We start from the raw sequence: 13,663 nt of genomic DNA on the forward strand, positions 1-13,663 counted from the left end.
CAAAAAAAACATAAAAGTTCAATTACAATTTTTTTTTTTTTTTTTTTTTTTTTTTTTTTTTTTTTTTGGATACATTGGTGTAATACATTTATATAAAAATTAGACATTAATAATTAAAATTGAACTTGTGAAATACTGAAATTTTTTTTTTTTTTTTTTTTTTTTATAGATGTTCATTTTTTTAATATACTTATGAATATTTCTGTTTTATGCAAACAGAATTTTATACATACATATAAATTTAAATACATATATATATTTATTTATTTAAATTTATAATTATATTTATAAACTTTGTGTTTATTTTATTTTTTTTCCGATTCAAGATTAAAATCAAAATCAAAAAAAAAAAGATGAATACGTCGTTGAGTAATAATGAAAATGAAAACAATTTTTATATAAAGTCCTTTTTTGAATCACTATCAAATTTTATTAAGAATATAAAAATAGAAATAAAGGATATATTTGAATTACTTAATTATCCATGTGTTTATCATAACTCTAAAAAAAAATTTAGTGTAAGTGAAAATGATGATTATAAAAATTCTTTAACAACAAATGTAATCAGCAAAATAGACAAGAAAAATATTGAAAATTTTAAAGTATATCAAAAAGAACTACATAATATTTTACAAAATATTAAAACTTTTAACGAAAAATATAAATTGGATGTACCTTTATTAGCAATAATAGAAAATTTAATAATCTTACATTTAATTAATGAATATAAAATTAATAATATTGTCAAAAAAATAAAGGAACATAATATACCAATGCCCGAGTAATTTTACCTGAACTGTTCATATTTTTATAATTTTTACTCTCCACTTATTTATTCAAATGAAAAAAAAAAATATATAAATAAATATATATATATATATATATATATATATATTGATTTATATGTGTAGCATATATATATTTTTTTTAACATCAATAATACATTCATTGAATTAAAATGTTACATATATATATTATATATATTTTTATTTTTTTAGATCAAATAGTGATTTGCCTGATTACATAATTCCAACATTAGAATTAGAAGAAAACCAAAACAAGTCAAATTTGAATGTCAGTATAAGTGAAATAAATAATTTGTCCATAAAAAATAATGCTGTGAAACATATTTTGGAGAATGCACAAATAAAAGTAAATTTTTCTAAACTTTTTAAATTGAATGAAGAAAATCACTTAAATTCAAGCAGTATAAATCCCAGTTCAGATCTTAATGAAAAATCAAATGAATTAAATATATATAAAAAAGACGATCAAATTAATAATTTAACCAATGATATAAAGGAAGAAATAAATAATGAGACAAACGAAGATCAATATTTAAATATGTCATACAACAATGAGAACGAAAAAAATAATCTTATGACGAGTAAAAATGACGAAAAAGCTAATCCAATTGAAAATATTGGCTTATCTGAAGAAACACTAAAGTTATTAAATTTGTTGCCCAAGAAAAGAAAAAATAATGAAATTAAAATGGATGAATAAATTAATAAATAAATAAATAAATAAATAAATATACAAAACATGGAGAAAAAATATATATATATTTATATATATAAATAAATTGATACATATATGTATTAAAATATTATATTAAAAAAAAATAATAAAATAAATATGTGTATACATATATGCACAATTTAATAAAAGGAAAAAATATACTTTCTTGTTAACATGTAAATTTTTATATATAAATGGTCTTTATATAAATATATAAGATTATTATTTTGAAATAATATTTTTTCAATAACTTTTTATCTTATATTGTTCTTACATAAAATATATATATATATATATATATATATATATTTATATATTTATATTTATTTATTTTTAATTTTTTTTTTATTTTTTTTTATTTTTCATAGCTTTGTTATTTTGATAATATTCTCCTTTTTTATTTATTTTTATTTTTATTTTTATTTTTATTTTTATTTTTATTTTTATTTTAAATTTTTTTTTTTTTTTTTTTTTTTTTTTTTTTTTTTTTTTTTTTTTTTTTTTTTGTTTAAATGTGTATAATATTAATAAAAGAATAACATAATGATATTTGATTTTGCATTAAAAAATTGCTGTGAAAGAAATCAATATATAACCTTCATAAATATTTCCGTGTGTGCAATTATAAATATAATTTGTTGGAAATGGAAAATTCTAGAACCATTCAAATTGTTGACAGTTTTTTTACATGAGTTTTCTCATGCCTCTGCTTGTTGGTTAACTGGAGGCAAGGTCAAGGCAATCGGTTAAATATTAAGAGATAAAAAAAAATATATATTATATATATTATATATATATATGTGAATTAGTTTATGTTAATATAATAATCATTTTGTTTTATATCCTTATACATATTATTTTAATTTTAGAGGTAAATAAAGATCATGGAGGTTCGACAAGAACAGTTGGAGGTAATCAATATGTTATATTACCAGCTGGATATATAGGTTCCTGTTTTTATGGAATGTTTTTTATATTAATGGCTTATTTAAGTAAATGGACGTTATTAATATCCACAGTATTTTTATGTTTTTTATTATTACTAGTATTGGTAGTATTTGCAAAGAATATGTTTTTACGTTTTCTATGTTTATTATTTTTAACTATAACAATATCTATATGGGTATTATGTGAATATTATAAGGATAAAGTATATTATTGGCCATTAATAATAATAATGACTTTTATAGGAGTATTAAATGAAATGTATAGTATAGTTGATATTTTTGAAGATTTAATAACTAGATCAACACCTGATTCAGATTCATATAAGTATGCAAAATTAACAAAATGTAGTTCTAAATTATGTGGTGTTTTATGGCTTTTAATTAATTTATTTTTTATTGTTTTAACCATATATTTAATTGGAGCTATTCAAGTACAAAATTTTGATACACAATTATATCACAAAGTGGATATACAAATCAAAAAATAAAAATATATTATATATATATATATATATATATATATTAATTAAAATATATGAAATTATATATTTATAAGAAATATAACATATAATATATACTTTTTTTTTTTTTTTTTTTTTTTTTTTTTTTTTTTTTTTCTTGTAAAATTTCATAATTTTTGTGAATGATACTTTATATAAATTTTTTTTTTTTTTTATTTAAAAAATAAAGACTTGCTTTTACAAATTTATCAAATAAATTTTATGTAAATATTATATATATATATATATATATGTTATGCCTTATTTAATATATAAAGCAATATAACGTAATTATTTTTTATAGAACGTTCATATGATATGATAATATTGTACATATAAATATATTTATTTTTATTTTTTTTATTTATTCATCATATAAAAATGAAACATATGGATTTTAATAAAAAATGAAAAATATATTATATATTTAAAAAATTTAACATATTTTTTAATTATTTTATTTTTTCATTAAATGATATATTATATATATATATAATAATTAAAATAAAAAAATAAATGTCATTTTAGATATTTTTTTATAAGTATCCATTTAAAAAAAATAAAAATAAAATATTTGTATATATATATTAAATTATTTTGACCCAAGAAAAAAAAAAAAAAAAAAAAAAAAAAAAAAAAAATTGATCAGGATAAATATTTATAAATATATTCAATATAACGATTAAATAATATATATATATAATATAAGACTTTTTTTTTTATTTTTTTATTTTTTTTTTTTTATTTTTTATTTTTTTTATTTTTTTTTCTATTTTTTGTGTGCTTGTTATATTTTTTTATTCGTTTTATTATGAAATATGGACAAGTTGTTGTCGGTCCTGCGGGTAGTGGGAAGAGTAATTATTGTAAGCTGATGAAAGAATTTATGAGAATAAAAAAGCGTAATTGTTATGTAGTAAATTTGGATAGTGCATGTGAAGAATATTATTATGAAAGGAAGAAGAAGCCTATAAATACAACATCAAATATAGAAAAAGAATTGAATGATTATTATGATACAATATATGATATAGATATAAGAAATTATGTAGAAGTAAATAGTTTAATGGAAGAACAACAATTAGGACCTAATTGTGCATTATTAAGAAGTGTAGAAATATTATATGAGAATTCTTATTTATTAGAAGATGAATTAAATAATTATGATGATGATGATAATTATTTTATTATTGATACACCTGGACAAATTGAATTATATACACATACAGATTATTTTAAAAAGATTTTAAATATATTTACTGATCAAAATATAAGATTAATTATTGTTTTTTTAATTGATATATCATTTATTAGTTCCAATACAAAACTTTTATCGGCATATCTTACAAGTTTATCTACTATGATAAATTTTGAACTACCTCATATTAATATATTAAATAAATGTGATTTATTAATTAGTAAGAATTATTATCATGAATTTAATAATTTTAAACATAGAAATAATTTTTTTTATCAAAAAGAATTATATAAAAAAATTAACAAAAAATTATTATATTATAAAAATCAACCCTCATATGAAAAAGATAATTCACAAGAAAATCATCATCTTAATAATAAAAACAAACATAATTTAAATCATATCAAAAATAATTATCATAATTTAAATATAACTAATCAAGAACAAGACAAAAATAATTATCATGATGATAAAACATTTCTTGAAGAAATAGAATTTTTTAATAATACAAAATCATTTAAAGATGAATATGTTTTATGGTCAGATGTTGAAAATACAAGTGTATCAAGTTATTCATCATATAATTCCAATCAAAAAAATAATAATCATTCAATTTATAATTCATCAGATGAAAATAAAAGTGTCCTATCAGATGAATGTGAAGAAACTATATATAAAAAAAATTATGAAAAATTAAATGATATTCTTTCATTAGATCCTCATGATATAATAATTACAGCAAATAAATGCATGTCAAAGAAATATTATAAATTAAATAATGCCTTTGCAAATATAATAGAAGATTTTAATTTAGTTTCATTTTTACCTTTAAATATATATGACGATGATAATGTAGATTTTATTATTAATTCGATAGATATGATCATACAATATGGAGAAGACAAGGATGTCAATGATAATTATGACATGGGATCTTGAAAAAATTAATACAAAAAAAAAAAAAATGATCCCGTTTAATATAAACATGGTTATATGTGTATAAAAAAAAATATATATATATATAATATATGTATGTATATATTTTTTTTTTTTTTTTTTTTTTTGTAAAAAAGTTATTACTTTTTAAAGTTAATATTAAGAACAATTATATTATAAATATGGATATATATATATATATATATATATATATATATATTGATATATTTATATTTACTTATTTAAAAACTTTTAAAAATTAATATGTTTATTCTAATTAATTAAAATGTATAGCAATTTTATCGTAGTTATTTAAAAAAAAAACACATACCAGTATATATACATATATTAGTAATAAAATATGAAGTTTATATTCTTACAAAAAAAAAAAAAAAATTATATATTAAATATATATATATATTTATATATATCACATTTCTTTCCCCCTTATGTTCAGGTTTCTTATATTATATGGATGGACACCTAATATACCCATATATTTATTTAATAAATATTTGGTTACATCTGCAAATACTACATTAATATCTTCAAAAAATTGTCCTTCAATATTTATTACAACAATATTATTTTCTATTCTTATTAATTCTAGTATACTATGTTCAGTAAAATAATATGGATAATCTTTTTTAAATGTTTCTATGTCTTTCTTCACCTCATCAAATGTTGGTATATAATTATATTTATTTCGAAATATATTCGAATTATTTATAAATGGTTGTTTCTTTTCATCATCATTACTATCACGTAACTTCTTATTTCTGTTGTAAGTAAATTTCTTTTTTTTATAAGCAATATTTTTCAAATAATTTTTTTGTACTATAAAAAATATACAAGATGAGGGATTTCTATGACCATAAAGTAGTTTATTTCTCTTCAATAAATAACAATATGATAAAATTAATTTGTATAAAATAAGGAAATATAAAAATTTAAATTTCATTTTTTTTTATTCTCACAAAAAAAAAAAAAAAAAAAAAATTATGTGTCCCCCATTACACAAGGAGCACACATATAAATGTATACATATATATATATATATATATTATCTATATTTTAATTTGAATTAAATATTGTGTTTCCTTTATAACACATAAAAATATATGTTACACTTTATATAACTTTTTTCATATAGTATTGAAGAAAAATTATTTTATATATATCACACATTGTTATAATAAATATATACTTATATATACATAAAATGTTTTATTTTTATTTTATTTTATTTTTATTTTTTATTTTTTTTCTCACTTATTATATTTTATAAGATATTTTATTATTACATACACTTTTGCCTTGAATTCTTTTTGTTATTAAATGTTTCTTAGTTGATGTTTTATTTATACTTTTTTTTAAATGTAGATATTCTTTTTCTAAATCGTTATAATCCTAAGAATAAATATATGAATGTGCACTCGTATTAATATTAAATAATAATCTAGATAAAATTATATTTATAAGCACCTAATAATACATATATATAATATATATATATATATATAATATTACTAACTTCTTGTAATAACTTGAGTTTATTTCTCAAATTATTTAAAGCAAGATTGTCCTTGATATTTCTTATATTCTCAAGAGCTTCCTATAAAAAATATAATAAAAATTAAAAATCATATATTAAATAAATAAACATATATATATATATATATATATATATATATATATATATATTTATATTTATATTTATATTTATATTTATATTTATATTTATATTTATATTTATATTTATATTTATGTGTGTGTTCTTTATTTTTTGTAAACAAAATATTCACTTAGAAGAAGAAAAGGAAGTACAGAATGACTTTTAATTTTTTTTTTTTTTTTTTTTTTTTTTTTTTTTTTTTTTAATATATTATTTAGCTTACTTTATTTTTCTTTTCCTTCTCTTCATTTTGTTTAATTATATCATTCATTTTTTCCTCATATTCTAATACAACTTTATCGTGCTTTTCTTTATAAGACTTTAAGTATGACGACAAGTTATTTATTTCTTTACTGTAACATTAATTTGATGGAAAGGAAATATAATTAGGATATAAATGAAGAAAATATTATTATATATCAAATATAAGAAGGTTATAAATATAATATATTTTATGATATATTCTATTCTATTCTATGATATTTTATTGTATTATTTTATTTTATTTTATTTTATTTTTTTTGTGCAGTTACTCTTTTGATGATATATCTAAATCTAACTCTACAATAACACTATTAAGTTTAAGCAACTCATTTTTTAAGATTCTCTAAAATAATGATATTTTAAAAATTAAATGATTGAATATATTTTATAAATTATATTAGTATTTATTACCATTTGTTTTTCATATTCCTCGATTTCTTTCTCTTTTTGTATTTTCAAAATTTTTATTTTCTCTTCCAATAGTTGCTTTTCTAAAATATATAAATAAATATAAATATATATATGTATATATTTATATATATATATATATATTTATTTATTTATTTTAATTTATATAAACTCATATAAAATCAACACATTACAACATTTTGTGATAACCTAATTCTCTTTCCTTATTAATCTCTTCGATTTTTTCTTTCAATTCCTCATTCTGTCTCTCTACACTATAAATTAATTATAAAGGTGCTTATAAATATATAATATTCATTGGTATATGCATTAATATATTCCTATTTTAATTCATTTTACTCTTCAAATATATTTTCATTCTTTATCATTTTATCAGTTTGCTCAGATATTCTTAATGAGACATCTAGATTGTCTAGGTGTAATATATAAGTATAAAGAATTAGGTTTTAAATGTTGTATAAAAATTAAATGTATATTGAGCAGCACACACACATATATATATATATATTTTTATTTTTTATTTTTAAAATTTTGTTGGTTATACTCTTCCTTTCCTCTTCATATTTTTCATTTATTTCTTGGAGACTTATCAAAGCCTGATTTAATTTTAATTCATATAATTTTTTTTCTTTTAATAAATGTTCATAAGATTTTTCCAAATTCGTACAGCTATTTAAAAAGTAATTTATATCAAAAGGAGGATTGACCATTTGAAATATTAATATAAGAAAAAAAATAAAATAATAAATATAAAAAAAAATACTATGATATTCCAAAAAAATATTAAATCCATGTCTTATAAGAAACAACACATATATATATATATAATCATTTATATATTTTGTTTAGCTATAAATTTATGTTTGTATTTTTTTTTTTTTTTTTTTAAATCCAAAGAACTATATTATAATATACATATATATATACCATACCACTATTACGATGTATATACATATGAATTAAAAAAGGTAATATTTTTTTCATTTTAATATATACATATATTTTTATTTATTTATTTCATGTTATAGTTATTATGCCTATAAAATTATGATGGTGACTCACATCACCCAATATTTTAATTTGTGAAGAAGTAATAAAACATAAATAAGACAGACAGTAATTCATAACAACAAATATATATATATATATATATATATATATATATATATATTTATTTATTTATTTATTTGTGTATGGAATAAAAACATATACACTTTAAAAAATTAAAAATTAATAACATTATAACAAAATAAATATTCCACAAGGATATTAAAAAAATATTACAAAATGATTAAATATATATATATATATATATATAACAAGTCATACAACCAAATAAACAATAAAGACATAAATATATAAATATATAAATATATATATATATATATATATATATATATATATATATATATATATATATATATTTAAAAACATTTTCACATTTGTACTCTCATTTATATATTTATATATTTTCTTATTTATCTTAATATTTCAATTGGCTGGTCGCATGGTGGGGAATAGTATAACATCCTTTATAGAATTTTTGTTAGTCAAAAACATAGTGATTCTATCAATACCTAATCCTAAACCTCCAGTGGGTGGTAAACCATATTCTAGAGAGGTACAAAATGCAGAATCTAATTGTGCTGCTTCTGTGTCACCTTTTTCTCTATCTTTTTGTTGTGATTTGAAACATTCCTTTTGTTTAAAAGGATCATTTAATTCTGTGTATGCATTTAGAACTTCTTTTCCACAAATAAACATTTCTAATCTTTCTGTCAGTCCAGGTTTACTTCTATGATATTTTGCAAGTGGGCTCATAATTTGTGGGTGTTCGACAATAAAAAATGGTTTATCATTATATTTATTTTCAATAAAATGTGAAGCAAGTTGATCTAATAATTTCGCTGCAGTGGGAGGATTAGGCATTTCAATTTTATGTTCTTTAATAATATTAATCATTTTTTGAATAGTTTCATTTGAATCGAATGGTTGTTCTAGTGTTGTATTGGTTGCTCTTTCAATTTCTTCTACAATAGAAACTTTTGGATATGGTGGTGTGAAATCAATTTCTATGGGTGGATTTTCTGGTCCATCTTTATTATATGAGATTTTATATGTACCAAATAAATGATATACTAACTGTGAAAAGAAATCTTCTGACCATTTTATTAAATCATTATAATCAGCATAAGCCCAATAGAATTCACAAGAAGTAAATTCAGGATTATGTGTATTATCAATACCTTCATTTCTAAAAACTTTACCTATTTCATATACTTTATCTATACCACCTACTATTAACATTTTTAATGGTAATTCAGTAGCAATACGTAAATATAAATCTAAATCTAAATCATTATGATGTGTAATAAATGGTCTTGCATTTGCACCACCAGCAATTAAATTCATCATAGGTGTTTCAACTTCAAAAAAACCTCTTTCATTTAAAAAATTTCTTAAGAAATTAATTATTTTAGTTCTTGTTATAAATGTATGTCTTGATGATTCATTAATTAATAAATCTAAATATCTTTGTCTATATCTAATCTCAGTATCTTTTAAACCATATTTCATAGGTAGCATATGTAAACAAGCTGAAAGTAAAATTGTTTCATTAGGAAATATACTTAATTCTCCTTTCTTACTTTTACCTGGAAATCCTACAATACCTACAATATCACCTCTTCTTATCTTATCATAACATTCAACAAAATTTCCTTTTTCATGATTATGAAAAGAATAATTAGCTAATACTTGAATCTTTTCTCCATCTCCAACTAAATCAAAAAAACGTAACTTCTGACCAGATGCAGAAACTCTCATTATACGACCAGTTATATTTAATATTGTATCTTCTAAATGTTCACCATTATTTAAATCTTTATATTTCTCAATAAACTCAGGAATACTTATAGTCCTTTCAAATTTGTGAGGATAGGGATTTATTCCTTTATCTTTTTGTTCTTGTATAAATTTAGATCGATTTTCAAAATATAATCTTGGATCCACTTCACCTTCTTCCTCTTTTTTCTTATCTCTACAAAGGTAAACAAATATAAAATCATAAAAGTAAAAAAAAAAAAAAAATATATATATATATAATATATTATATTAATGACATTCCTATGTATTTATTTTTCTTAATTTTTTTTATTATTTATATCTTTTTTATTATATATATATATTTTTTTTTTTTTCCCTATTACTTGTTTGCATTCACCACTCGCTTATTCTTTTCACCCTCAAGAACGTGCTCTTTTTTCTCATTCATTGTGACAAAACAACTTTTAGAATGACAATCAATCTGCTTTTTTGTGTTTTTTAAAATATTGGAGAACGATTTTTCAAAAATATATGTATTCACTTTTTTATATTTTAAAAAGGATAATAACAATGACTTACTTGTCATAAGATTTTTTTTTGACAATTATATAAATATATATATATATATATATATATATTTAAAATAATTTTTTAATTTTTTTTTTTTTTTTTTTTTTTTTAATTTTACATTTAAATTTTTATTAATTTTTTTTTTTTTTTTTAAAGCAGAAACGACTACATACATAAAGATATGTGACATATATATTATATATATAATACATATATATAATATTTAGAAATATATATTTTTCTCTTCTCTAGGTAAAAAAAAAAAAGAAAAGAAAATTATACAATATGTATAATATATATATATATATATATAATATCATAATTATATATACAAATATTTATATATATATATATATATATATATATATATATAATATTATAAATATATATAACAAATTTTATATCTTTTTATTTTTAATTTAATCCTTGTTCTGCTTAAAATATACATAATCCATATATATATATATATATATATATATATATATATATTTTTAAAAGTATTTTATATTTTAAGAGTATATTATATCTTTTTCTATTTTAATCACTTAATTGAATAATATATAGTCAAATTAATTATTATTCAAAATGACAAGAGTTTTTATTTATGTGTTTCATATAGTTTTATAAAAAAAAAAAAAAAAAAAACACTCCCATCAATAAATATATCAACATTCTTCATGTATATATATATAACAATAATATAGATAAAAATATTTATATATTTATATATTTTATCTTAATGTTCCATTTAATATTAAACAGTGTAATAACAAAATAAAAAGAGTAGATTTTACTACCATCAGAATATTGTTATATTTAGCAAATAAATATTTATATATTTTATATACAATATATAAAATATTTATATAATTATATTATTTATTTATTTTTTTTTTTTTTTGTTGTAAAATACAGTCTTATGTGCAAAATAAGCATTATCATTTTTTTTTTTTTTTTTTTAAATATAGAAATAATAACGGAAATAAAAATATACATGTATATATAAATACACTGTAGTGAAGAAAAAATTTTTAAAAAGACTATTTGAATATTTTAATGTTTTATGTTTTAATTATTTCATGTACTGAAAAAAATAAAATAAAATTAAAATAATTATAATATTATCCTTATGAGGATATATCAATATAATAAGCAACATTAAAAAAATGCATTCTACATTGAAATTATAAATAAAAATTACGATGTCAATATTTTTATTATTTATTTTATAAAATTAATTTATAAATAGTTTTTTAAAAAAGTAAACAAAAAAAAAGAAAAAGAAAAAGAAATAGGAAAAGAAATGATATATATATGATATTATAAAATGAAAAGATTAAAAATTGAAAAAATAAATAATCCATATAAAAATATATTTAATTTAATTTTATTTATATGATTATTATATATATTATAAAAAATATATGTGTTATAATGATATTCATTATTATGTTTAAATGATATAAGAATGATGAAATACCTCATGCTTTTTATTTTTCTTCATCTTTTCTAAAAAAAATAATAAATATATATATATATATATATATATATATATATATATTAAAATATCATGATGAATATATTATATAAGATGTTTATGTTTTTATATACAAGATATAAAGTCTATCCTTATATATTTATAATCTTCTTACACTTCCATGATTAAAGTTATTGTATCCCCTTTTAATAATATTTTTCCAAGTTCTTTTTTTGTATTTTTCTTTACTGATATTTCTTTTGTTTGGTCTAATACCATATTCATATATTCGTCAAATCCCTATAAAGATTTTTATATAAAATATAAATTATAATATTATATATATATATATATATATATATGTGTATATTTTCAATTCACTTACCAATATAATCCCTTCTATTCTCATATCAGGTTTATCATATAACCATATTTGCACAACCGTTTTGTTTGTAAAAAACCTAAATATTTGGTTCTATCAATAAAATAAAATAAAATAAAATAATATATATATATAATACATACTTATATCTACAAATGTGCGACAAACAAATGTTTTGAAAACATAACTATATAATAAATATGCAACATATTATAGCAAATAATTTATTTGTTTTTTTTTTTTTTTTTTTTTTTCTCTTATTATATCTTACTATAGGTTGGGTCATAATTTTTTGTAACTTCTTATTTGTCGTAGCCATTTTGAATTACAGAATGAATAAATAGATAAATATTAATATATACAAATAACACAAAAAATATAATATAAAAAAATAATTTTATATAATATATATATATATATATATATATATATATATATATATATATATATATTTATATATATATTATAATATAATGTCAAATAAAATACATATAAATTTAAAAGTATATATTTTATAATTATTATGGATTTTATCTTTCTGTGATAAATAATGTATATATTATATTATATATATTGATACATAAAAAAGGAAAACATATAAATAAATAAATTAAAGAAAAAAATTACTTCCTTATAATTTCTTCCTTTTTTTTTGTTTTTTTTTTTTTTATTATTCCTTTTATAGAAAAAACAAAATAAAAAAAAAATAAATAAATAATAAAATATAACATATATAAAAATATATATGTGGTAAAATATAAAATGTATGTATATAAATATATTATTATATATATATAATATTTTTTATTATACTTTATAAGGTATTATTATTATTATATTATATATAATATATAATACAACTTTGTTTACATAAATATTATATATATTATATATATATATATTATAATAAAATAATCTTTTCTTTCAAAAAAAATGAG

General features: G+C 17.2%; 7 protein-coding genes across 7 annotated transcripts; 3 read left to right on the top strand and 4 right to left on the bottom strand.

Annotated features, from left to right (window-relative positions):
* Positions 1–353: 353 nt before the first annotated feature.
* On the top strand, positions 354–1,506 carry PADL01_1348700 (conserved Plasmodium protein, unknown function; the record flags this gene model as incomplete). The annotated part of the gene is made up of 2 exons (XM_028684049.1): positions 354–781; positions 999–1,506. 2 exons carry the CDS (start codon positions 354–356, stop codon positions 1,504–1,506), a joined length of 936 nt encoding a protein of 311 aa, XP_028540165.1.
* A 558-nt stretch (positions 1,507–2,064) lies between these two features.
* On the top strand, positions 2,065–2,956 carry PADL01_1348800 (conserved Plasmodium membrane protein, unknown function; the record flags this gene model as incomplete). Its single annotated transcript, XM_028684050.1, has 2 exons — positions 2,065–2,266; positions 2,391–2,956. The coding sequence occupies 2 exons, from the start codon at positions 2,065–2,067 to the stop codon at positions 2,954–2,956; spliced, it is 768 nt and encodes a 255-aa protein (XP_028540166.1).
* Positions 2,957–3,779: 823 nt separating this feature from the next.
* PADL01_1348900 (nucleolar preribosomal associated cytoplasmic ATPase, putative) lies at positions 3,780–5,105 on the top strand (the record flags this gene model as incomplete). Its single annotated transcript, XM_028684051.1, has 1 exon — positions 3,780–5,105. The coding sequence occupies one exon, from the start codon at positions 3,780–3,782 to the stop codon at positions 5,103–5,105; it is 1,326 nt and encodes a 441-aa protein (XP_028540167.1).
* Positions 5,106–5,532: 427 nt separating this feature from the next.
* Positions 5,533–6,063, bottom strand: PADL01_1349000 (conserved Plasmodium protein, unknown function; the record flags this gene model as incomplete). Its single annotated transcript, XM_028684052.1, has 1 exon — positions 5,533–6,063. One exon carries the CDS (start codon positions 6,061–6,063, stop codon positions 5,533–5,535), a length of 531 nt encoding a protein of 176 aa, XP_028540168.1.
* Positions 6,064–6,377: 314 nt separating this feature from the next.
* Positions 6,378–8,180, bottom strand: PADL01_1349100 (conserved Plasmodium protein, unknown function; the record flags this gene model as incomplete). The annotated part of the gene is made up of 8 exons (XM_028684053.1): positions 6,378–6,512; positions 6,637–6,717; positions 7,001–7,130; positions 7,311–7,384; positions 7,453–7,532; positions 7,660–7,724; positions 7,810–7,882; positions 8,015–8,180. The coding sequence occupies 8 exons, from the start codon at positions 8,178–8,180 to the stop codon at positions 6,378–6,380; spliced, it is 804 nt and encodes a 267-aa protein (XP_028540169.1).
* A 781-nt stretch (positions 8,181–8,961) lies between these two features.
* Positions 8,962–10,882, bottom strand: PADL01_1349200 (lysine--tRNA ligase; the record flags this gene model as incomplete). Its single annotated transcript, XM_028684054.1, has 2 exons — positions 8,962–10,510; positions 10,680–10,882. The coding sequence occupies 2 exons, from the start codon at positions 10,880–10,882 to the stop codon at positions 8,962–8,964; spliced, it is 1,752 nt and encodes a 583-aa protein (XP_028540170.1).
* A 1,632-nt stretch (positions 10,883–12,514) lies between these two features.
* On the bottom strand, positions 12,515–13,044 carry PADL01_1349300 (small nuclear ribonucleoprotein E, putative; the record flags this gene model as incomplete). The annotated part of the gene is made up of 3 exons (XM_028684055.1): positions 12,515–12,643; positions 12,729–12,818; positions 12,997–13,044. 3 exons carry the CDS (start codon positions 13,042–13,044, stop codon positions 12,515–12,517), a joined length of 267 nt encoding a protein of 88 aa, XP_028540171.1.
* Positions 13,045–13,663: the final 619 nt, after the last annotated feature.

This window comes from Plasmodium sp. gorilla clade G2 (assembly GCF_900097015.1).
Source record: "Plasmodium sp. gorilla clade G2 genome assembly, chromosome: 13".
Taxonomy (NCBI): Eukaryota; Apicomplexa; class Aconoidasida; order Haemosporida; family Plasmodiidae; genus Plasmodium; species Plasmodium adleri (nom. inval.).